The sequence below is a fragment of the Astatotilapia calliptera genome, chromosome 6, assembly GCF_964374335.1.
Source record: "Astatotilapia calliptera chromosome 6, fAstCal68.1, whole genome shotgun sequence".
Classification (NCBI taxonomy): Eukaryota; Metazoa; Chordata; class Actinopteri; order Cichliformes; family Cichlidae; genus Astatotilapia; species Astatotilapia calliptera.
The window spans coordinates 4,572,455-4,598,165 of NC_137427.1; the positions used below are offsets into that span (position 1 = coordinate 4,572,455).

The following is a 25,711-nucleotide window of genomic DNA, read 5'->3' on the forward strand; positions in this document are numbered from 1 at the left end:
TTCTGCAACAAAGACAACTGTGCCCGTTTATGCACCAGTAGTACGAATGAGACAAAAGCAGAAAGAAAAAGAAAAATGATAGGATGAGGGTGGCATGGAAAAGAAAATTGAGCAAAATAAGCACAACCTGCAGGGTAAAGAGGGAAATGAAGCAGTGGAGGGAGTGACTGGAAGTGAATAATCATCGTTTTCTAGTTCCAACATCCTAAAGGAGAAAGCTGATAGCCTGCGAGGAAGAGGTGATGCATTTAACCAGTAGGAGAGGAAAGTAGGAGTGAGATGAGAAGAGACGAGGCAGGACCTTATTAGATAACAAAAAGCTCACCACAAAGCAATGTCTGGTTATTGCTTTACAAGTGAAATATCAATAAGTCACTCATTAATTCCATCAAAGAAAATAACAGAATAGAGGCTGTTGGGAAAATAACAAGTGCCCCGTAAAATCTTGTCCTCAGCACTGTGTTCAAGTTACATCATTACCACAACTTAAAAATTGTTATAATACCACAATAACAATATATGGGAGATTCGCTGGCTGTTAATAAGGCTAAAGTTGTATAATGTTATTCATATAAACAGGATAATGACAAATTAACTAAGCTTAGCTGTCAGGTACATAAAATCTTATGTTGCCACTTAACAGGTCTAATTTTTATATCCATAGACTATATATGGAAACAGAAATAAAATTAAATGAAACTGCCACCATAACGTCATAATAATGTTGCGACTAGCCTCCAAACATGTTAATTTCATTGCTTTTTATAGCCTATTTTGGCATGAGCATCTGCAGGGATTGTCTCAGTCTTGGAAGCCAGCCTAAAAATATGTTTTCCTAAAGAAACCCAGAAACACATTAAACTATGCAGAGGTGACATGTATTATACAGCGTAACAATCAGATATAGAAAGGGATCAGTTATCTTCATGCACATTTGCCTGTGTGCATCAGCCTAATGTGCCGTGACAGCCTCCTGTTTTGTATTCTTGCTCATCACAAAAAGTCTGAACTAGAGAGACAGTTAATATTAACATCAATGTAAACTAACACTGGCAGAGAAAATATTGCTTGGTTTACTGTAATCCATCCCAATAAGTATGCCAGGGAAAACTCTAGTGTGACCCCCACTACATCAACTCTAAATCGGAAGTATTGGTGTCCAGAATACAAAATTACAAGTAATGTGGTTTTTCTCCACACAGAATAATAATCATTGCTAAAAATATTTTATTGTGTTTAACCAAAGGAAGAGACTTGTCTCCCTTTCCCCTTTGCAGAAAGGTCTGAGCAGAGAATGAGAGAAGTATCACTATTATCTCTACAGACAGCTACATGTGTACCTGACCCTGACCTCTCACCTCCCTGTGAAAGGAAGGAAAAGTTGAAATAGAATTTTTCTCTGTGGATCAATACAGTTTCACATGACAGCAAGGATCCTTGCGGTGACAGAAGACGGCTGTCTGATTCCTTTCTAACATTTTTCCACTGCAACAAGACTGCTGGCTTTGATCTTTGCTCTCATCACTCAGGAATCAGAATGAAAACTTAAATGTCTGAGTTTACTCAGAGCAGTTTACGGTGTATAAATTAGATGAATAAGCTAATCAGCAGTAAGCACTGAAGGCGACTGCGCTGGTCCTCTGACAATAATCCTGACCTAGCAACATCCCGTAAGAGAACAACACTCTGAGAAGGAATGAGACGAGATAAAAGGAGAGAAGGAAAAGGGATTACTTTGAGGCTTACCGAGTAGGTGAGAGAGGTGTTGAAGATTTTCCTGAAGTCTGAGTTTTCCACGGAAGATAGAGGATTACTTTTGATATTTTAAATGAAGTGACAAGGTCGTACCACCAGTGACAGAAAATAGGGAGAGAAAAACGACACCTGGTGTCAAACTTGAGCCTAATTAGGATATTTGCCCTGTCGCTAAATGCTCCAGATCAATCTCCCAACATGTGGCCGGTGTGGTCCTAATGGTGGGACTGCTTAATATAGAGATAAGCTTCTTGTGTTGACAGCTACAGCCACTATCTGTCTCCATTAAGCTGGCTTGGCTGGTAGATTGGCTGTGATGAATGAGTTCCTCTGGACTCTTTTCCTGCCCCCCCTCCCCTCCCTGCGTACCTGCAACTTTTTTCCTATTGTCTCTCACTTTTGTGCACCCACTCCCATAAATCTGTGCCACTTCAAATGTGTTTGGTTTTGATAAATTCATTTAACCTGGACAAATACTGGGCATATTCTACCTTTCTTTACTTAAAAGAAATTCTGCCAGACACATTTTATATGTTTAAATTCCACACGGTTCAAAGGCCAATCTCCCTTCATCTGATTTTTCATCTGAAGCCTTGTCCAATTTCCCGAGTGCAACTAACACCCTGAAACCAAAAACGTAGGCACACTGGAAGAGAGTTACACCACCTGGTAGCATGACAGCGCAGGACAACACTGAAGCAGAAATGAAACCACAACATACCGCTGACAGACAGGAGTCAACGAAGCGCCCTGCAGACGTCGAGCACATTTGACGAACAAGGCCTGGACTGACTGAATTTATTTGAGTCAGTTTCTAATCTGCACGTTTAGTCGCTGGAGCAAGCTAAAGATGGTCAGTTCAAATCGCTTTGGTCATTACTGCTGTAGGAAGCAGTTTGATTACATAATTAACAACTGAAAGTGAAAAATTGCTTAATGTTAATGGAAAAGTCTCTGATAATTAGAGCAATAACAGGAAAGTCTGATATAAATTAAGGTCTTATTTCTATTGGAAAAGCTGCTCTCTTCTAAACAGAGCTGTGTTTTACTTTGGTCAGATTTGCTTTTCTGTTTTTTTCCTGCCTGCAGCCGTAATTCTGTTTAGTGATGCTGCTGCCACTGGCCAGCTATCTGCGTAGGTCCGGTCAGGGTCAGGAGACACTATGAAATATCCGAAGTGGTGCACAAACACATACACCAGTCTGTCACCACACTTATTTGTTCATCACACAGTGGAGCGACTCGTGCCCTGGAAACATTTCAGCTCCTCCTCGTTTGATTTACCAACTCATACTAAGTGCATGACATGCATTTATAGTATAGCTCCTGGATGAATATCATTCACATCACAGTTATGATGGATTGCAGTCATTGTATGTGTGGATGTGCGCTTTTGATATCACGTATATACATACATGTCCCATCAATTATGTTACTCAAGCCCATTTCTCAGAAAAAGGCCTATTAAAATGAATAAAACTGATCTGAACTATATTTATTTAAACTGGATTTACAAAAAAGAAAAAATACAAAGCGTGCAGTGAGGTTCTGTTTTGATGCCTACTGTAAATTCTGTATAGACAATCATACTGTACAATACAATAATTATAGTTTTAAAACTGTTTATTAACCCTCGCAATTGTATATCTACAATCTGTATAGTTTTCATATTTTTAATCATATGTATAACCTGTTCATAGCCTGTACATAGCTTGTACACTCACTACAGCTACAGCTTGTACATACTTATAGCATATTCATAACATACCTTCATACCACGTACATTGTAACATACCTATAATAGATCCATATTCTGTAATATATCTATATTATTGCTAAAGCACTTTCTGGATGATGCTAACTGCATTTTGTTGCCTTGTACTTGTGACAATAAAGTTGAATTCTATTCTATTCAGTTCTACATGTTGACTGTCAGCATCTTATTCTTTTTGTTGCAGTTTCTAATCCATCTATTAAAACACCACAACCTCATACAATGACGATTCTTTGGAGTTGTTATTTGCAAACATCTGCACAGACAGTGTTATGAAAGAAGGAAGGCTCAGGGTTTAAGTAGTCATCATCATGGGCTCATCCGATTAGAATGAGAATAAGCAGTCATCAATCATTCACAGGGTTCTCCTTTTATTCTCAAAATCAATAAAGGAAAGACACACATGGACTGCCAATGCACTGCTGCCGCCCCGTGTGGGAGTGAAGAAAAAAGTGAGCCAAAAGTGAATGCAGTCCTTATAGAACGTGTGACAGGTGAGTGCAATTAAGGACAAGCACCACACCCAATCAAAGGTGAGAGAACTAAACAAGGTGCATCTGGTGAAGTGAGTGGGTTTGCTGGGATGTGCTAAAAGGTGGGTCTTTACAACAGACAGTATGCGAACATTTAGCTCGCCGAGAACCCAGATTGATGTTAAAGCTGAACGAATGCTGAGCCCAGCCCAGCAGCCAGAGCCTGAACTTCACCAGGTAACAAAGTGATGAGCAGTCAGGCTGCAGCCTCGTTTCTACCTGCTCATGCTTCTATAGTAGAATCACCGTGGCGATTGCTTTTAAGTGTCTTTGTGCCGTTTTTCATCTTTGCTTAGTTTTCACACCTAAATACTAAAGGAAAGATCGCATGTGTCCTCATTAGGATAACGAGTTTCACGTCATTTTACAGAGAAACGTAAAAGTGATGTAATGAGTTGTGTAACTAATATCAAGTAGCATACCGCATAGATACACAAATGTTATGTTATTTTGTTTTAGCGATAACCCTGATCACAACAAAGAGGGGAAATACCTTCAACATGCAAACACATTTGACCACAGACAGTGCAATTTGCATGAATGTAATGTCTTTGACATGCTGTTTAATGATGGTGGTGATTCACAAAGCGGAGCTAAGGACACCTAGTGTATCGAATTGATAAGTGGTATCAATAATGAAATCTTGAAGTGCCTCGGAGTGTCACTGCTGCCAGTCATACTATGCAAATATACTTGGTTGCCTGCAAGTAAATGTTTGGTGGAATTAGGGCGATAATTTACAAAAATGAAATGATTCAATAACAACTGACACTAAAGACGTTTTAGCAATTGTTTACTGAGGACATATTATCAAGTGAGCACTGGCGTCATGTTCTCATAGACTTCAATACGATCCATCGTTTTACAACCAGAGGAGTCGCCCTCTGCTGACAGCTGGAAAGAACGCAGTTTTAAAGGCACTAGGAACAACTCTCTTTTATATGGAGTTTATGATAATAAAAAAAATGGGGATGAGCATCTTCAGAATGGCTTTGATGCAGTGCTTTCACTGTGATGTTAATCTGATAAATGTCTGAGTGTTGAATTATTTAGAGCTTCAGAAAGTTCAGACAGATTTTTGATCTTTCTCTTATTTTCTTTGGGAGAGATTTCTTTGAGGTTTCTGCACGTGGCTCTGCAGGGAAACACCTTCAAGATCACACACATCGAGGTCCCTGCTATTACAGGGAAGGTGTGCATGCATTTAAAATTAAAGCCAACCTCACTCATCACTATCTCTGTGATAATGATAACGCATTACGGCCCTGTAATTGGGTTTCGTGGTCCATCTCATTAGAATTTGTGCATAATAAAGAAACAGGGGACACCCTTTTTACCTTCTTCTTCTTTTACACACATACTTTGAACCTCTGAGGCACTTAAGGTTTATAATTTTCTCCTTTACAAGTACTTTTAATTAAATTTCAAAAAGAAAGGGAGAAATATGACACTGTAGAAGAAAACGAAGGGGAGGTGATATAATGAGACAAAGGCTGAAGTGGGAATAGGTAAGGAAAGAAATGACAGGAGCAGGGAGCTAAGAACTTTTGTGTTGATAGAGCCTAAAATAGCCTAAAATGGAAGGAGGGAAAGAGAAAGTGGTGTAGTGGAGGGCAGAAGAGATGTATAATGATCAACTGTCCACAGTCTGTGGCACACTACAAGCCCCTTTAATCCAGGAAAGGCTCTTCCTCCTTTTTAATGATGCCAGGGGACAGGGAAGAATAAAGAAACCCTGTCCAACTCCGCATGGCTGAGCTTTATGGTTTATGGAGGATTTTCTTGACTCTCATGTTAGGACAAGCTGTAATACAGCGTGATAATTCTATACACATTCAACATAACGGGCACAAAAAGCATAACTTGAGAGACTCCAGAGGCAGAGGCTTAGATTAACTACTGCAGGCTGTCTGGAGAATCAAGGCCATGCAAGACATTATTATAAGCTTTTCACTGTTGTGTTTTATTCAGGGAAAAAAAAAAGATCTGTGAGTCAGAGCCTATTCAAAATATCAAGATTTTATCCCCAGAGGTTTTTCTTTTTTATCCTCTTTAGCAAAGAAATGTGCAGAGTGCTACATATTCTAGTCTTTGCAATTCAAAGTTCTGTCTCTGACTTTTAAATGTGTTCAAATCCAGAATACAAGAAAACCAATAATGTGAGGTTGACCCGTTGGTCACAATTTTTATTTTATTATTTTTTTTTTTTGGGGGGGGGGGGGGGGGGGATAAAAGAGACAAAAAAAAATGAATAATAATAATAAAAAAATTTATTTCCTTGGATAAAAAAAAAAAAAACTAGTTACAAAGTCAGTATACCTACTGGGATCATTTTGCAAGTATGTAAAATGAATTTATTACTTATTTCATGTGTACTCAACCAGAAAAGCTTGTTTTGAGTGTGGATGCAGTGCTTGTGTACCGAGTGCGGTGTAGGGAAGCAATCTTCCCATCCATACCACAGGGAGTATTTTCAGTAGTGCAAACGTGAACAAAGCAGCCCATTTCCTGCAGGTGATAAAGGACATGTGGGGAAAAAAATCCCAGTTTAGGTCTTAAACTGTGCACAGTCTGTTACACAGCCCAAATTATTAATGAACAAACATTTTAAGTTAATATCTGCAGCATGTTAAAATATTCTAACCTAGTTATGTTAAACTGAAATCATACGCTAACATTTTAACAATTACATGATAAAGGAGGCTTCACGTTCCAGCTTGGATGCTGCTGCTGCTGAGGTGGGTCCACCGTAAAACTTTAATACATAGCAGACATTTCTGATACATCTAGGCAGTTACACATAAAAGCTGACAGTCCATCACAACACAGACGCACCAGCTTATCACTTTAGGATATGTCTTATTAATCTGCAGCAAAGTTTACACTCGACAACTTGGCCCTCAAAACCCATCTACACCAGTGATGATGATGACGTCACCTTCACTCAGTAACACCAGTGACGAGTCAGGTATGAATAACACAATGAACTTAAAGGTTATTACGCCCCATCATCGGGAGGTCGGGGGTTCGAATCCACAGAACAGCTATGCTGAGGTACCCCTGAGCAAGGTACCGTCCCTACACACTGCTCCCCGGGTGCTGGATTGGTGGCTGCCCACTGCTTCACTGAGCGAATGGGTTAAATGCAGACTAATTTCCCTAAATTATAATAATAAAAGTATACATTATTACCTTACTAAGAAAGTCGAAACTAAGAAAGTACAAAGTCGAGAGAGAACCCCAGAAAAGTTTTTGGGTTTTTTTTTTTTTGGAGATTTGCATTTTGTTTTTTAATTTTAAATTAATATTTAAAAAAAAAAAAACAAAAAACACTGTTATCAACAATCTTCACCCTCATAAACACTTAAGACTAACAGCACTACACTAGCAGACATGTCACTTACTTCAACATTTCCCTGACGAGTGTTTGAATATCAACATGGAAAAGGAAATAAAATCTACACTACCCCTCTGCATCAGGTCACTCTAACAAGCAGTTGTCATCTGCCACGAAACAGGATTTTTATTTTATTTTTTTTAAATAACAGGGGTTAACTTCAGTCTCATTTAACATGGACAGTGAAGCAGAAAGGATGATATAAAATGAGCCCATTAAAAGGGCCATCGCTACTCAGGTCGTTGATATAGATATCCCACACTGCCTTGAGACAGAGGGAAACCACAGGAGGAAAGTGAACCATTAGAGGGTAAAAGAAGGGACAGGAAAACCATTAGCTTAAGACTTGAGGGGTAGAAGGGGACTCCAATTATTTATACAGACAGCTGTTCCACTAATTAGAGCAGAATAAGAGGTGCAGGTCCAGCTATTCAGAAACAATCAGGGTCACTGAGAAGGATAGTGGGGTTGACTAATAGCGGCACAGGATTTAAAGTGAAGGATTCTGGGTAGCAGCTGATGGAGTAGTCTCAGTACAGCTATGTCTTAATGTGACATAACGCCTTTCTATTCTGCACTAATGAGCGAAGGGGCATGAAGACGGATATCACAATCTGCTGAGTGCATAATCAGAAGAAGTCACATTTTAATTGAAGCCACTTTAGGAAAAATAATTATTAAACTGAGCAGTATGGTAATTTTCAGACCTATCAAAAGAGAAAAGAAGCTTCACGCACATTAACTGCCCAGTTGTTTACAATGATAAAAACACCACATATACATCACGCTCACTGAAAAACAGCTCATTACCTACAATCCATTAGTCTGGCCTGAAGCGGCTTCTCAACTTTTACTCAGCTGTTGTTAAAAAACTGAAAATTACTGGCGACTTTTTATTGCTGTATATAAGCAGCACACTCAATGGAAACTTCTCATAATTAATCACGTGTGTCACAAACTTTTGTATGCCGGTGCAACTTCATCAGGGACATTAGTCTCAACATATGCTCTACTGGCAATGGTAGCAAACTGTAATGCTGCAGCAAAAGGCAGCTTTTTGTACAAAATATTCTGGCTTTAGGAGCTACTATCCTTGAAAGGGAAGCAAAACTTTATTGAAAGGCTAAGAAAACCTTTAAGGTGACATTCATCTCCAGAGGTGCATACATGAGACAGAGCCAGAAACTGTTAGACGGCCTGAAATCTTCAACCATTAAACTATTACGTCACCAAGAGACGTGCATCTTGCAGTAAGCCTGGCGAGCTGCAAACCTTCAAGTATTTAATTTGGAGCTTAAAAAACTCATCGCACTACACACTACACATTTGATCTTCCAACCAAAATAGTTAAGCTCTGAATCTACAGCTGTTTTCACACAGTCAGTGAACGTTTCTAGGCATTAACCAGCAGAGCTGTATGTAAAAGCACAAATGTCCAAACCAGCTAGACCATGCATTCAATGGGATTTATGTGGAGAGGTCCCCAGTACAAAGCCCAGGGCTGCGAGCCGAGAGGCAGCCCGTCATCTACGCCAGAGGAAGAAATGAGAATGCTTCTGAAGCAGATGTGCACCAGATGTAAATTTCACATTTTCAAATCTTATGGGGTCCGGGTCTTAAAGCCTCCTCATAAATAAACGAGGGAAAGCAGCTGGAAGCATCAAGTTGTATTTTCAGTCATTTGTGACAGCTACGTGTGACTAACCCTTGGAGGTGGTGGGAATTCCAGTTTGGATTTTGGATGTCAAGACACAAAAATATTCACTTATTTATTCATTTTAAAGGGATTTCACAGATCAGACAAAAAAAAGACTCATGGACCCCAAAGCAGGTCAACAGAGAAAGGTTTTTAATTTGCTCCTGAGTTGGTGTTACAGAACAGTAAATGTGGCTTGTACTGTAAAAACAGTAATATTAGAAAGTCTGACACCTATAAAACATTTATGTGATTAGTGAAGAGCCCACATTTGAGGACTTGACTGCGATTTGATTTGATATCTGAAAAATGCGTCTATGTTCCAACTAAACATGAGGCTCTCTCTTCACAACATGACTGAAAATCTTCAGCAACATTGCACGTGCATTCATTCCTATGTGGAACAACAGGCTTGGTGGAAAATGCAGACTAAGGTAATTGTCATGTAAATAGACAATTTTTTTCCAGGGCAGTGAATGCAAAGATCATGCCACAGATACTTGACAGATGATGGTTACTGACAGAGACAGACCTGACTGCCAAACATTCTCGAATACTGGCCAAAAATCCCCTACCCAGCTCCATCATAATAGCTAAAATAGACCCACTGGTGCAGCATTATAGCTGATCCTTACCACAAAAGCCAGTAGAGTATTGTGGTAAAGAGAGAGCAAAGGCAAACCTGTGGATTTACTGGTCAGTCTAAATTCCCACCCATGAACTGCACTTAACCAAAAGAGTAATTTTGCAGGCTGCAAAAGTGAACTTCATCCAAAGGTTGTCTGGGCTGAACCTTGGAGATATGGTGAGGAGCATCAGAGGGGTGTTTAGGGAACTAGGACTTCATTCAACTACGACAAGGCCTAGGGTCAGACCCAGGGAGAGGTGGAGAGATTATGTCTCTCTGCTGGCTTTTGAAGGCCTCACTACCCCCCCCCCCCCCCCCCCACACACACACACACACACACACACACACACACACACACACTAGAAGAGCTGGAGGAGGTGGTGGCTGGGGAGGGAGAGGTCTGGGCATCTATGACCTGGACCCAGTCAAGTATCAGAAAAAGAACAAATGGATGGATTTTAACATTTCACAGTGAAATATGATTATCTTAACATAGTTATTAATCACAATGATCAAATGGGTAAAATCTGTTTACTGATGCTTTTTAACCATGCTGACCATCTTTAAGTCCAGGAAGGAATACTGCAAGTTAACTGTTTGACCAAAAGCACTTCATGTGAAACGCTTTTCCTCTAGGGACAATTTTGAGAGCCACTTGAAGAACAAAAGGGCTTTTGAATTTAATATTGCAGCTACGGCTGGCTGAGTAGGGCTATGTTAATAATAAAGAACAGAAACATAGACACGGGCTCTGGATCATCGGTGAGAAGGAAAAGAAGAGTGTGAGGAACCGAAGTGACTCAAATGACTTGCAAAGCCACAAAAATGTCTTCAGGGACGACTGGGTTTTGCCATTGCTGTGCTTCACTAAAGTAGGAATTCAAGAAGTACTACGCTGATTGGATCTGCCCACAATTTGTACCATTGTCCTTGAGCACACCCATGAACCGGTGCCTGCACTCTGTTCAGCTGGCAGGCTGTAGGACTGGCATGCACATGCCGTCACAGCAGCACATTTTACATACTGCTTAAAAAAAATATGAATGAAGGGAGCTGTATCCTTTATCTCTGTCCACTGAGTCACATCCTGGACTCCTGTGTTGTCCCCTCCTGCTCTGCATCCTCTCTAAATGGATAATGTCAGCACACACACACACACACACACACACACACACACACACACACACACACACACACACACACACACACACGCGCACGCACGCAATCAGGATGTAATAATAACAGTCACACACTCATCATTAGTATCTGCACACACTCAAGCTCAATGAGTGCAAACACGAAGAGGTGACTCACTGTGGAGACAGCAGCATCCATTCATGACTGCTGACTGGGACACCAGTGCAGCTTCCCACTGAATTCAGTCCTGTCTGTGATAGCAGGTTTTTGCAGGTAGGATGCAGACTATCACATGAAATGACTTTATAAAAAAAAAAAAAAAAAAAAAAAAAAAAAATCTACAGCTACATACTTTCACTTGGAATATTTTAATTTAACCATATTTATATACATCTTTAATTACAGGAGAACATGCATTCTTTATTGTATTATTCAACTGCTTGATTTCATGCTATCTACACCTTTATACACAGATCAACCATGTCTGAGTAAAGGATTTAATAATGATCCTAATAATTCTTATAATAGTAACATGCCCAAACAGAGAATTATACTTTTGTAAATGGAACTATAATTTAAGAATTATACCATTTATAAAAGATACTCCACTATGAACATGAGGTGTGATGAGAAGGGGCTCGTAAAAATCTGAAACCTGTCTTGGTTTAAAATTCAGTGGAATTCCCATTTTGCCTCCACGATGGGCACTCGATCTCCTCCAGTGTGTCAAAACACAAACCCTTCTATTTGATTTTTTCTTCATTTTTGGGAAGTTGACAGTATTGCAGCGAGTGAAATCACACCAGGTCCAGGTGTTGAAGCATGTTGGTGTAGCCAAAAAAGAAAAACCTGTTTTCAATGGGCTCTGAGACAGCACGGCGTGGCACGCACAACAGTCACAGGTTAAAGCAGAAGTCCATTTTGACAGTGTGAACGTGGGGGTTGAATTCACAGTCCACAACCCCCATGAATTAAAAAAATATATATACACCGGTATATGACAAGGATGCTCTAGATTTTGTGCCTCATCTGATGTGCTGTCGTTGGGCTTGGATACTGTGGACTCTTCAACTTAAACCTGCCCAGTTATAGCAGGAGACCCGTCTCCTAACACCAGCAATGAGCTCCTTCCACATGAAATTCAGGACAACTTGAAACAAAAGTTTGAGGTTCACACTGAAACTGTAGAATATACAGAGCAGGCAGTCAGAACAGAACCCACTGAAACTATTCTTGTGGATCCAGCTTCTCAGAACTGTTTGATCGCAAGTGGTATTTCAATCTTCCAAGAACTTATTAAAGCAGCTTTTCCCCCCTTAATTCATCATCCATCTGCAGAATATTCATTTCTCCAGTTTATATGTGATACACAATTACAAATATATACTGCACTCTGTTCGCTGTCTCGATTCTCAAGACCAATCGCGCAACAACAGGCGGTAGGTACATGTGGATGTGGTGATGCAATTGGGACACATGCACACATCAATACATCAATGGTTACTAACACTTTAGCGTCAAATCTGACCATAAATATAGCAAAATACCCGGCCTTCAGATGTCTCATCTTTGGAGATCTGTGCATTAAACATCTCTGCTCTCACTTTGCCTCCTTCCTTTTAATGTAGATAAGATAGAGTAAGATAGAGCACCTTCGCTTCTGAAAAACACTTAGGAGCAGCACATACTACTTTAAAAGGAATGATAAATTTACTTGTTTTCCAGGAAGGAGCAATCAATGAAACTGAAATGCTTCACTCACCCAAAAAACAACAACCCCAAAACACCCCACATCCCATTTCGTGTCCAACCTATAAGCTTAGCTGACAACCAAAACAACCCTTCTGCATTATCTAGAGTTAACCTCCTCCTAACCATTAACACAAGAGGAGTGCTGTATCCAAACTGTCGCCTTCCTCATAAGCACGCTGTCCAGATGGTAGATGTTCATATTTCTTCCAAGAGGCTAATGGTTTTCTCTGGCCGGCTCCGGCAGGACTGAGTGCACGAGGGAAGTCAAAGAGAGGTAATTGGGAATGTTTCTGCCTACCGCTATTCCCTGTACAGCTTCCCATACATGCTAGTCATCAGGAGAACTCAGATGGGTTTCAACTGATGTGAAATTCAATTCAGTTCAATTCAATTTATATAACCAAATCACAACAATGGCCTCGAGGTGCTTTATATATGAAGATATAGACTTCAAAGGGAATAATGTAGCGTAAGAACGGTGTTGGTTACTGAATTAGAAAAAGAAAGCTTCAAGAGCAAGTACTGAAGCTCTATAACCAGCAAAGCCAATAAAAGGTTGAATTAACTTTTCCTCAAACAGCCGTGATTTTTTTTTTTTTAATTCAAAAACCAGAGTGGTGCTTTTCTTTGTTTTTAAAAATGGGAATTTTTACCAATTAACTGAGACACCCAGTCGTATGCTGTGCTTAAATACACTGTCAGCACACAGTGAACAAACCACATCTCCCTACTGCTGGCCAAGCAAGTCCATATACAGCGACATCCTCACGTGATTTGTGTCGTTTTTCTTTTTTTGCCCTTGCTTTATTTTTTCTCCACATGATACAACCTAAGCCGTGCAAGAATGATAAAAATGAACAGTTCCCCAAACACCAAGCAGAGGCAAACACTGAACACAACGATGGGTGCGGCACACACGCCTCAGAGAATATATCACTTTTCACTGGTTGTTTGGCTGGAAAACTATAATTATGGATTCGTACTCAGTGTTGAGCCGATGATGCCACTTCCACAAACTCTAGCAAACGGTGATTGCCTAAAGTCACATGGGCATGTCACTTCTGGAAATTCCCTCAGCAGCTGAACATGTCTGTGGTTCAGTTTCTGTTATTGAATGTGAAAAGTCAGCTTCCTTCCAAGGGAGACAAAAACACAGCTGTTAATGTGTCATCTTTGTCCCGTTTGTTGTTCGATAGATTCAGTTACTACCTAACTGTCTTGAGCTTAATTTAACAAATAAAATGCTGTTCAGACTGCACATTCACAGTGTAAGAAAACCCCAACAATCATATGACCCCCTAATGAGCAAGCACGTTGGCGACAGTGGGAAGAAAATACTCCTGTTTGACAGGAAGAAACCTCCAGCAGAACCAGGCTCAGGGAGGAGTGGCCTTGAGTGAGGGCGAGTGTATGCACTAGTGGTTTTGTAACCTTTTTGTCTTTAAGCCAAAAGGCAACTAAGATTTCACGAAACACCTTTTATTCATGTGTGCGCAAAATATCCCCGTTTTATTTTCGGTGCTTTCTTCTAATAGCAGCTCATTTACGTTTGTTATAGTATAAAACTCATATTCATAGTCTTTTTAGAAACTTGCTGCTCCCGTTTAAGCATAAAATAGGCCACGTTTCTCATAAAAGGCATGTTTGGTTACACCAGGGCTCGCAAAATCGCTAGCCCGACGTCCCGGGGCTAGCGACTTTTCGAGTCGGGCTACCAAAATCCATCTCAGCCCTGCCCGTCAGGCTATCATAGGAAGGAAAGATATGTCAATGCTTTTGCATTCTTTCGCAAATGTAGCTGAGCAATTATGTCATCGGCATTGATGAGCCACTGTCAATATGTGAGACATGGAAATCGCGTTTGAATTTGCGCTTGTTTTGTGCTTTCACGATCCACTTCATGGACAAAAGAATTTATGTGGCTGGAATATGACGAGCTAAATAACATAATGCTCTGCCGGGTGTGTTGTGAGTTTCCCTCGATTTCTGAGTCGACAAGCGCCTTTGTTACTGGGACCAGTCATTTTAAGAAAGACCTCATCAGAACCCATGAGAAATGCAAGAAATGCATTATTGCCCAGTCTGCACTATCTTTCCCAGAACAAACACCGATTGCAAAAAACATACTAAAAATAAACCAAGCATAACAAGAAGTCCTGAAAAGGCTGTTTAGAACAGCGTACTATGTTGCAAAGAGTGAACTACCATTGGCAAGATTTAGCAGTCTTTGCAAACTTCAAAACGCAAATGTCCTAGATCTTGGTTCCACTTGCCTCTTACTGAACACCGATTCATGTTCTACACAGTTCTTGCAAGTTCATAGAAATTTCTGTTCAATTAGAACCAAATATTTGAGTTGATGATTGTAATTTGTTGTTGTAATTTGTGTTTTAAATATTCTTAGATTGATGTTGTGTTTCCTTTACAATATTATACTTTAATGTATAATATTGAAAAGGAAACAAAACATCAATCAAAAAATTGTCTCTTTTTTTTTTTTTTTTTTTTTAAATTCGGGCTACTTAAATTTATTTTGGGCTACCAAAAACTGAAGAGTGCCTTCCTGAAGGGCTACCAGTGATTTTGAAATTTTGCGAGCCCTGTACACGTTATGGCTTCAACTGGAATGCAGTCTAAGAAAGGCAGATTTTATTGGCACAGTGGCACAGGGTGAAAACTTCTCTGCATATCAATACAGGATTATAAATCAGGCTCAAGTCTGGGGGTTTTTATTGGGGGGGGGGGGTAAGACCGCTTCAACACACCTTTAAGGAACCAAATTCTAAAAATGCTCGATCCTTTAACTCCACTCAATCTTTCATTAACTCTAAACGCAAAGCCATCCTTAAGGTCGTCTATCACATTTCTGAAAGTTCCCTAAAATATTACACAACTTTTTGACTGAGTAGTATCCTCCGTGACAAACTAAAATCCTCACACTGAAAAAGTGGAACTAAATTTTTATTTTCTGGCAATGTGGCAAAATTTCCTGTGACGATTGGATAAAAATAATTTTCCTGAACACAAAAGAACATTTGCTGTTGCTCTGCTATGACAGAAATAACACGTAGCCAATCGTAGCATTAGCATTACTTATGTAAAATATAAAAACAGGTGGCACAACAGGTGACCCACTGGCTCATGATCACTATGTCATTACTAAAGGAAACCGTAATGGCCTTTTAAAAATACAACATAAGAATGTAGCATAAGCAAAGCCTGCAAAGTGTGTTGCATCATTAGCAGCTACACAGAAACCCTTCACTTGTGCTCGTCCTCTGCTGTGTAGCTTGGCGTTTCCAGGGTGATAAGAAGAGACTGCAAATCTAATCAAAGTAAAGTCTTTGAGGTTCAGCTCAGTGATACATTATGCAAGAGAGGGGTAGCCGAGTGGACGGCAGGGGTTCACAAGCTGTAGCCCGGAAGGAGAGCAAACTAAAGAGTGGGTAGCATGAGAGGACACCATGCAGTTAGATAAAAATACCGAACCTGTTTAGCAGAAGCAACATGTTCAGCAATTTAGAAACAATGTGCTGGCTTTGAGAAGCCCATTGGACAAGACAAGCACATCGCTTTTCATCAAGATAACAAACAACCAGCAAGTCAAGAGGGGGGAGTTTCAAACTAGATTCCCAGACAAATAACAGAGAGGACAGGGAGAGAAAAAACAGTAACGTGCACAGAGAAAATGAAAGTGAACAAGTGAGGCTTGAAAGGGAATAGCAGAGCAGACGAGGCAAACAGAGAGAAAACTCAAAGAGAAACCGAAAACTAAGGTATCACATAACTTCTACTTTCTTGATGCCATGTCTATGAAACAAAAGGAGTCCTTGGTTGAATCCAGTCTGAGCTCTGTAAGATAACAAAATAAAGCCACAGTCAATAGAAGCACAGACAGCAGAGAAAGAAAAAAAGAAAAGAAAAAGATGGTGCTCAACAAAGATGGCTGACAAACTTGTGGTGGTGGCAGCACTGTGCAAAAGCAAAGTGAAGAATTATCAAAAACAAAAAAAAAAAAAGAGGGCTGAGAGTTTGCAAGTGAAGGAAAATTTTAAAAAATATTCCATTTATCTGAAGCCTATCCCAGGTGCTATAGAGCGAGAAGGCGGGGTACACTCTGGACAGTTTGCCAACCTGGCAGGGCCAATACCGAGAGACATAACCATTTATACCTACAGCCAATGAAGGATCACCAATTAAACTAAACCCACAAACAGTCTTTGGACTGTTGAAGCAGAAGTACGTGGAGAGAACCCATGCAGACACCGGGAGAACAAAGGCAACACAGGAACGCCCTGGCCAGATGGGGGATTCGAAACCAGGACCTTCTTGCTGTGAGGCAACAGTGGAACCATCAGGTTGTGCAGATTCTGGTTGATGGTGGTGCAAAGCTGTTCTTAGTCAGGGGAGCAATTTGTCTGTCTACAAATATTCAATATGAATAAATTATTCAATTCAATTTTATTTATACGGCGCGGGCGCGAAATCACAACAACAGTCGCCTCAAGGCGCTTTAAATTGTAAGGTAGACCCTACAATAATACATACAGAGAAAAAAAATCCAACAATCACATGACCACCTATGAGCAAGCACTTTGGCGACAGTGGGAAGGAAAAACTCCCTTTTAACAGGAAGAAACCTGCAGCAAAACCAGGCTCAGGGAGGGGCCATCTGCTGAGACCGGCTGGGGTGAGAGAAGGAAGACAGGATGAAAGACATGCTGTGGAAGAGAGAGATTATACAGCAAGTAGTCCCATGTTATGTTAAAAAAAACAAAATCAGAACAGGTGTTAGTTGTGCCGATTTCCCCAATTGCTGACCAGTGCATGCTCTGCCTCATACACTGCAACAAAGCATTGCCACTTTGTTACTGTGATGTTCAGCCCTAATTTATAAAAGATGAGAGGGGGGGGGGGGGGGGGGGGATTTCTAATAGGTACAAAAACTATACAACTGCCGCCAAAAAGCACCTTTCACTTAACTGAACTATTCAAAATTCCTGCAGAGGCTGCCAGATAATCTGCATCCTACTATGCAAAACCCATCAACAAGCAGAAAGGATGTCTTTTCTTCATTGTAGTGCAAGGAAAGCAGACAGCACAAAAAAAAAAAAAAGAAAAACTCAAATGAATAATAAAAAAAAAAAAAACCTCCACAGGCGAAGAAGAATGGTAAAAACAAGAGGACAACAGTAAGGATGGACACGGGAGAATCTTGATTTGAGGTGGAGTGGAAAACAAAAGGTCAGAGAGAGAGAGAGATGTTAAGGGAAGAGAGAGGAGGTTGAGTTGGTAGAGAAAGTGAGTGGGCAGCAGCCAGGACAGAGTTTGCCTTTCTCTGTACGTTTTGTGTCCATGAGGGTTAATTTAAGAGTACAGAAGCAAATAGAGAAACAGATTTGTGACAGCAGGTTGGCACAGCTAAACTCCCTGGGCAGCTCAACTGTTGCGAATGCTGCTCTTACATATCAACATGACGGGGATGGAGGGCTAGGGGGGTGAGGGAAAAAATGGCTTCTCATTTGGTCTAATATTCCCCATCTCGTTTCATCCGAAATGAAGTTATTACACAATTTGTCAGTGCTGTCACAAAGCAGGTAATAACTGCAGTTTAATTGACTGCTTTGTCAACGCTTTATGTAAGGTGTGTTGGCGAAAGCTGCACTCCAGTGTGGAGCTGCAGAGCTGTGAATCCTCCGGCTGGAAAAAGGAACCGCTTTCTCACCCTCCCACACCTCCTCCTGCACTCCTACCACCATTTGCTGCTGACCTCTCAGGTCAACCAAGCCCGAGCCTACATTCCTTCAGCTGCAGTCTCTGGGGACGTTTCTTCCTCCACCCTCCTCTTACCACACGTGTTACTTCTGAACTCTCTTACCAAACAGCCACACACTGTTGTATTTTTATTTCTAAAGCCTCGTGATACTTTTTGGCGGGTATGTAGGGTTTTAGCAACATGACAACAGGATGAATTGAATTTCGATCCTCTGTAGATACTATAGCACCAAAATTGTTTTACTGGCTCATTTTTTTATCTTGGTTTTTTGTGAGCGTGGCATCTCCACCTGAGCAAAAAGAGAAACTAAAAAGAGAAGAAAAAAAATCCATCTTGTTCAAAACCTCAGAGACCATGTTCACATTCTGCTACCACGTCTCAACAGAAAATAAAAAAAAAGGCCATGATCAAATCCAAAACTATATGAGCAGATTAAAACATATTCGCAGGTGGTTTGAAATCAAATTCAAACCCAATAAAACCAAAAGAAACTCAGCTCAAGCACTCAGATCAAATTTCAAGTGTTTGCTTATTTTTTGGAGTCATTCTCCAGAGGATGCCTGTCTTTCAGGAAGAAGAACAGAGGGTAAAAAAATATATATATATATATTGGAGAGTAAAAAACAACTAACACTAAACTACCATGCATGGGAAGTTAATCCCCCCCCTAAATAATAAAATGAAAATAAAACCAGCTGCAACAACATTGTGATTTTAGTTCCTGGACAGCTTCTCAAAATGATGCCACACATCAGCAGCATATAATCACTACAAGTGTCCAACCTCTTCAGAATTGCCCAGTTTCCTACAGTTTATACACCAGATATTACCAATGTTGCAAAAAACCTTTGGGGGGAAAGATCTAAACAGATGACAGGGTGAGCTGAACTTAAACTCTGATGAGATAACTTTGTCTCTAGAGATAATTGACAGTATTTCAGAGCTTGTCAGTTCAGTTCATTTTTATTTCAAACATTTCAAACATGTGCCTTCACAATCATTACAAAATATCATTCCATTATTTGTTTGAAAAGGAGTAGGCAGAAGTATTTACTTATTTGTCCCTCCCCCCTCAAGTTTTACCTCTCATTCATTTAATTTTTTTTTAGTCTTAAATTAAACAAACAACAGTGGATATCTGTGGTTTCCTAAACAGATAATCAAAAGCTTGTTTGTAGTTTACAGTTGAATGTTGGCAAATGCAGTCCCTCTTTAGTTCTCACACCAACCGGTCGCAGCAGATGGCCCCGCCCCTCCCTAAGCCTGGTTCTGCCTGGTTCTGCTGGAGATTTCTTCCTGTTAAAAGGGAGTTTTTCCTTCCCGCTGTCGACAAAGTGCTTGCTCATAGGTGGTCATGTGATTGTTGGATTTTTTTCTCTGTATGTATTATTGTAGGGTCTACCTTACAATTTAAAGCGTTTTGAGCCGACTGTTGTTGTAATTTAGTGCTATATAAATAAAATTGAATTGAACTGACTTTTCCACACAAGCCATGTACCTGCATTCAACCACAGCCTGGCCAAAAGCACCACAAGCAGACTGCAAACAAGACAGCTTAAGGTACCAAAAACTTTCACTAACCCCGCTGCTATGCTCTTCCACAGGAAGACTTGCATCGAGCATTTAATAGCTAGATACGTAAAGATCCATGAAGTGTACACTGAGAAAAGAACATCGCATTGTTTGTGTTTTCTGAAATATTTAATTTATACTCAAAAATATGCAATCATATTTCATATTTTCATAACAGGTTACTTTGGACAGAGAAACACTGAGCGGTTTACGCGTTCAACAACAGATGCATCTTCCTGCTCAACGAGCTGAACATTATAACCTTCTTGAAAGCAGGATTTATTGCTTCTTTCATGACAGACTGCTGTATTAGCTTCGCTGGCTTTAGCAGGTAAAGTGAGCGTGTCTGTCAGAGACTTCTTTCAGCTAATTCACCAACAAAAGCAATGGTGCCAATTTGTCAGCCATAATCCAATATCTGCACATATCAGCAGCATTTATTAGAAATATTGGCCGGGGGATTAGATTTCATCCTGAAGGGGGGGGGGAAAGCCTTTTGTGATTTAGTCAGCGTGGATCTTTATGTTTGTAAAAAGCTGAAATAAAATCTGTTAGCTCAAACTCCTACAAATGCTGCGGCTTGCACCATTACGGTGATCCATGTCAGTGAATGGCAGATCATTGTCTAAACACTGGAAGCGCAGTCAGTCACTAAGATGAGATTTCCTGCTGTCATGGTGAGCACTGCTTTGTTGCTTCTTTGCTTTTTATGTCCAAACAGAGAAAGTTTCTTTACACTTATACTCCATCTCTTTTACTCCTTAGAAAATAAAAATTCTTCTTTGGGAGACTTTTACTTTGGAGGAGTGTCATGTGCTCCAATGACTTCCCAATTTTTGGAGGAAGACAAAAGCACCAAGGAGTCTCTGGGAAAAGGACAACAGCTGCTGCTGGCATGAACGAATAAATGTATACACACATATAAACTTAGAACAGCTGAGTGTACAAAAACACATAATGCATCTATTTTTTTATTTTTTTTTAAGTATGAATTACTGTCAAGAGCATGTTGGCGTTTTGTTGGCATACTGCATATAAGAAGTATAAAGGAGCTGGAAAATGTATGTTTTCTAAAATAAACTCATATAATATCTTAATATGCATTCTCTACTGGCTGATTGCTTGGTTGATTGATACTGGATTATTACAGCTGTATCTTGTCCATATTTCTCCAATATGAAAATCTGGGAAAGTTGCCTAATTTAGAAATGATGACAAAACAGAGTTTGGCTAGCGGGGAAGTTCAGACTAGGGCTGGGCCATATTATACCGTTCACGGTAATACCGGTATAATGTTAGGCAACGATAGGAAAATGAAATATCGCGATAGAATATGAGTAAAACGCGCATGCGCAGTGCCTTTGTTTTCATACGCACATGGCTGATTGTTGAGTGAAACAGATGAACCAGAATTGGTTTGTAAAAATGGTGCAACTTCCGTGATGTGGAACTGGTTTGGTGTTTGTCCATCAGTTACACGACAAAGCACATTTTTTTGCAGAACATGCAAACGGCCGTCGTTATTGTCGTATTTGTTGGACTAAGATGCTCTTAAATCTGGGAGTAATCTGGGTCCTAAACCCCCCTCTTCAGGTCAAACGAACACTGCAGCATCACTGAGAGTTTAAAAACTGTCTAAATTCTTTCATCTTTAATAAAACGATCAGCATTGCTGCTTTACCAGGTGTAACTATGAAGTTTAACTTCCAGGCATCCATGAAAACAAAATGTATTACATTTAACGGAGTTAGAAGTTAGCAGGAAGCTAGCGGAAGTTAGCTCGCTAGTTTCGCTAGTTACCTAAGCATGATATAACATGTTCTGACTGAGATTTCTGAAAAAAATCAAACGTACAGCTCTGCTATCACTTCCAACATAAATGAAGACAGGAAACTAAACAGCAGTGACGTTTGTAGGGTTACTGAAGTTGGGCTAGCTGGTATATAATGATGTGCTACGTGATCGCTAGCGACACAGCTATGTTAGCATAACATAAACAGTGAAGCTGGAGGACGAACACTAACACTTTTCCACTTATAAAAGTTAACGTGAAGGTTCCTCATGGTTAGAGACAAATGCAATCGCATGGCAGGATGCTGTAAACGGACCAAACTTCAGTCAGGAGAACAACTGAGATAATCCATCCACAATACGAGGTTAGTCATTAATAGACTGCAACAACATGGGAATAGAGCAGAATTCAACATTAATGAATCAATGTTACAGAAGTGGAGGAAACAAGAAGAATGAGTTGAATAAAGTTTGATTTCCTGACTGCTTTGTTTCGCTTAATGTGCCTTATAATCCCGTGCACCTTATGGTCCGAAAAATACGTACTGCGCACTGCAGTTTAATGTTGCAAAGCACCTCTTTTTAACTTCAGTGAATATTATACATGGTTATGCTCAGGATATGTCAGCCCATTTCTACTGGAAATGCCTTTTGGTTAAACTTTCAGCAAGGAATTTGCATTTGCACTGTTGCATTTTTATAAAGCTTTAATGTACATAAAAACCAGCTTCTTGTTTAAGTGAAAATAAATGGAAGGTTGTCTTTTTGCGCTAGTAATGTTGTGGAGTTGTATTTTGTCTCGCATCAATTATATCGTCAGTTATATCGTTATCGCAAATTTTCAAATATATATCGTGATAAATATTTTTGGCCATATCGCCCTGCTCTAGTTCAGACCATCAGTTTTAATACTTTTCAGTACTGTCTGCAGGACACAGAGTAACCCCACAGCTGGGCAGACAGTGGTGACCTCTTAGATACAAGTCTAAAAATTAAACCGGCCCATCCCATCCATTAGCCAGAGACCAAAGATGGACAGTTTTCCACTAAAGGGCCAATCGGTCTCATAATTACGAGTTGATCTGCTATAACTCTTTACTGCAGCTATTGCATCACCGCAGACTAGGGCTGCTCAATTAATCGAATTTTAATCACGATTACGATCTGGGCTTTCAACGATCATTAAAAATGACTGAGCCGATTATTAGCCCCTCCCTCATTTATCCGCGACACCTTAAAGGCCGGTCCGTGAAAATATTGTCGGGCATAAACCGTCCGTGGCGCAAAAAAGGTTGGAGACCGCTGATTAAGAGGACCTGAGGGAAGCTCGGAAAGCTAAGCAGAAGTTATTTGGAGAGGAGAGTGACTGCCGTTGGCTGAAAAGAGAGGTAAAAAAAAACTTCAGTGGTGTTGCACACTATTTTATATTATTTTTTAAAGTCATTGTTAACCCTTTAAAGCCGGTCAGAGCAGCACGCTCCGTTTTGCGTAACTATTTTTAAATCCCTGTAGAACCTGAACCGTGTAAGCTAGCGCAATAATTTGTTTTGCATATGAAACCGGAGGAGTTGTACTTACATCTGATGCCATCAGCTTGTCCTCGGTCACGGTTTCGTTCCACATATAGCTTTGCAAAAATTGCATAAAAAGCGCTTGCAGGAACAAAAACATAATATTCCAGAAACACGCTTTGCCGTTCCTATCAGCTGTTCGTAACACTTCCCACAGTGAAATGATGCACCTGCTGTTTTCTTTGCAAATTTGCATCATAGGATTGTTTTTTGTTTTTCCTGCAGTATATAAAAATTGCTGTATCTCCAAAATAAAACTATGAAGACACTCAAAATAAATTTCCTGTGGTGGGAAACTATTTTTTGCAACTTTATTGTATTTAAAGTTTTGAGGGATAAACCTCTTAAATCTCTCCAAGTAGAAATATATGTAAACAAAACAAAAGCGATTTTCTATTTTTTTTGTAGTTTATTGCACTTTTTTGCAATTTATGTACTTACTATGCACTTAATGCATACATATTATTAAAATATGGGCTATAACAGTTGTATTGATGTATAGCAACTTGAAATGCTCCCACAAATGGCACTACAGCATGTAAAAAAAATAAATAAAAATAATATAAGCTCTGGTGGACTTGGTTCTATAGTAGGTCTTAAAGGGTTAAATAAATATCGTCAAATAATCGTGATCTCAATTTCAGTGAAAATAATCGTGATTATCATTTTTGCCATAATCGAGCAGCCCTACCGCAGACTACAAGAACTGTGGCAGTTCATCATGCTGCTAACTCTGCAGGCAGGAATCTCCCAGTGTGGCATCTGCTGTTTATTTGTTTTCAGAGCTCTGAGATGCACACATAGACCGAGTTATTTCCCATTTCTCCCTTTTTTGCTTACAGAAATTTCAGTAAAAGTAAATATGGTTAAACATTTATTAGCAACAACTTGAAAAAGAACTAACATTTTGGAGGCCTACACACATCACAGCCCTACACACGCATGGAGAAAGCTGTAGACCAAGTGGGATACACTGCGAGTCATTTTCAGTTGGGTTTTATTTGCATTTAAAAAAAAGTAAAGTAAGTCTGAACACTTTCTTTTGAGCTTATTTGAGTAAAACTGGAAGAAAACTGGAAGCTGACGTAGTTGTGAGAAAGTGTCCAAGTTATTAAAGGTTGGTGTAATTTAATTAACACACATTTAAAAAAAAACAAAACTATCTAAGAAAAGTAGGAATAATAAATATGCATGATGTCAACTGTAGTTCTTAGGAAGAAAATCCAGACTCAGTTTTCTGAGACACTGAATGAGTCAAAGAGAACTTTAAACAGCCTCTAAACTGTCGCTTTCACATGTAAAGTCAGACTGAACCCATGTGACAACAGAGCAGTAGACAGTCCAGAGATTTCACAATAGCAAGGGGTCAATAGGTGTGTGCTCCCTCCTGTATGGTCTACCCCAGTACTGACACAGAGTTGCCTGATTCTTCCACTGGTGTCTGAAATGTATGAAAACAGCTTTGCACGCTCTAAATTAGACCCAGGAACATTGAATTAGGAGTTACTGTTAACACAACAGCTGAACAGCTTCTCATCAGTGTTGCGCACAGTGAAATGTTTTTGTCTGAAAACTCATGATGAACAAGCTGATGTTTAAGTTCCCAGAGCTTTAAGCAAAGATCAGTCAAATCAATACCAGAGTACCAGGAGGTGGTGGAGGAGTCATCAGTGTAATATTCAAAGAGTTTACTGAGAGGTTACTGCTTATAGAAAGGTAGGTGATTGTTCAGTTCAAAGAACAGAAAAGTGCAAATGGTTTAATGGATGCCAAAAATCAGTCATTGATGATATTATTTTAACAGGATTGAGTCATTATCTAACTCGGTCCTGAACAGACGTGGTGTGAGTCTGTGTCTCTGGTCACAGTATCGGTTAAAGACTCACCCTGGGCTGCCAGTTTTCATACTGCTTCTGCAGGTTGGCCCCGATGGTCTCCAGGGCCTTCTGTGGACTCATCGACAGAGGATCTGGGAAGCAAACACAAGAGTGTAAACACACTGCAATTAACACAGACACACATACAGACTAGAGCTGGGCGATATATCGAGTTTTTAAAACATATCGATATATTTTTATACGAGATATAAGATGTGACAATATCCTTTATATCGATATAGTCTATGTTACGTTATAATTATAGTTGTGGAGCCGCAAGTTTGCCTCTCTTTCGTCCACTTTTGTCTCTACGCAACGTTACTCCGCCTCGCCTTCACTGAAGACAACTCCCCCTCCTCCCCCATTGCTTCACGTGCAGGCAGCGACAAGATGGACACGGCAAATCTCCGTTAACGAGTTACTGCACATCGCCCCGTGCGTGGGGCTGGACG

General features: G+C 40.0%; 1 protein-coding gene across 4 annotated transcripts in view; it reads right to left on the minus strand.

Moving 5' to 3' along the window:
* Positions 1-25,711, minus strand: part of rptor (regulatory associated protein of MTOR, complex 1) — a 198,478-nt gene that overhangs the window by 147,143 nt on the left and 25,624 nt on the right. For all 4 annotated transcript variants that reach the window (XM_026169798.2, XM_026169801.2, XM_026169800.2 and 1 more), the window contains one exon: positions 25,269-25,351. In XM_026169798.2, the coding sequence (XP_026025583.1) occupies positions 25,269-25,351 (83 nt within the window). The remainder of the gene's footprint in view (positions 1-25,268; positions 25,352-25,711) is intronic.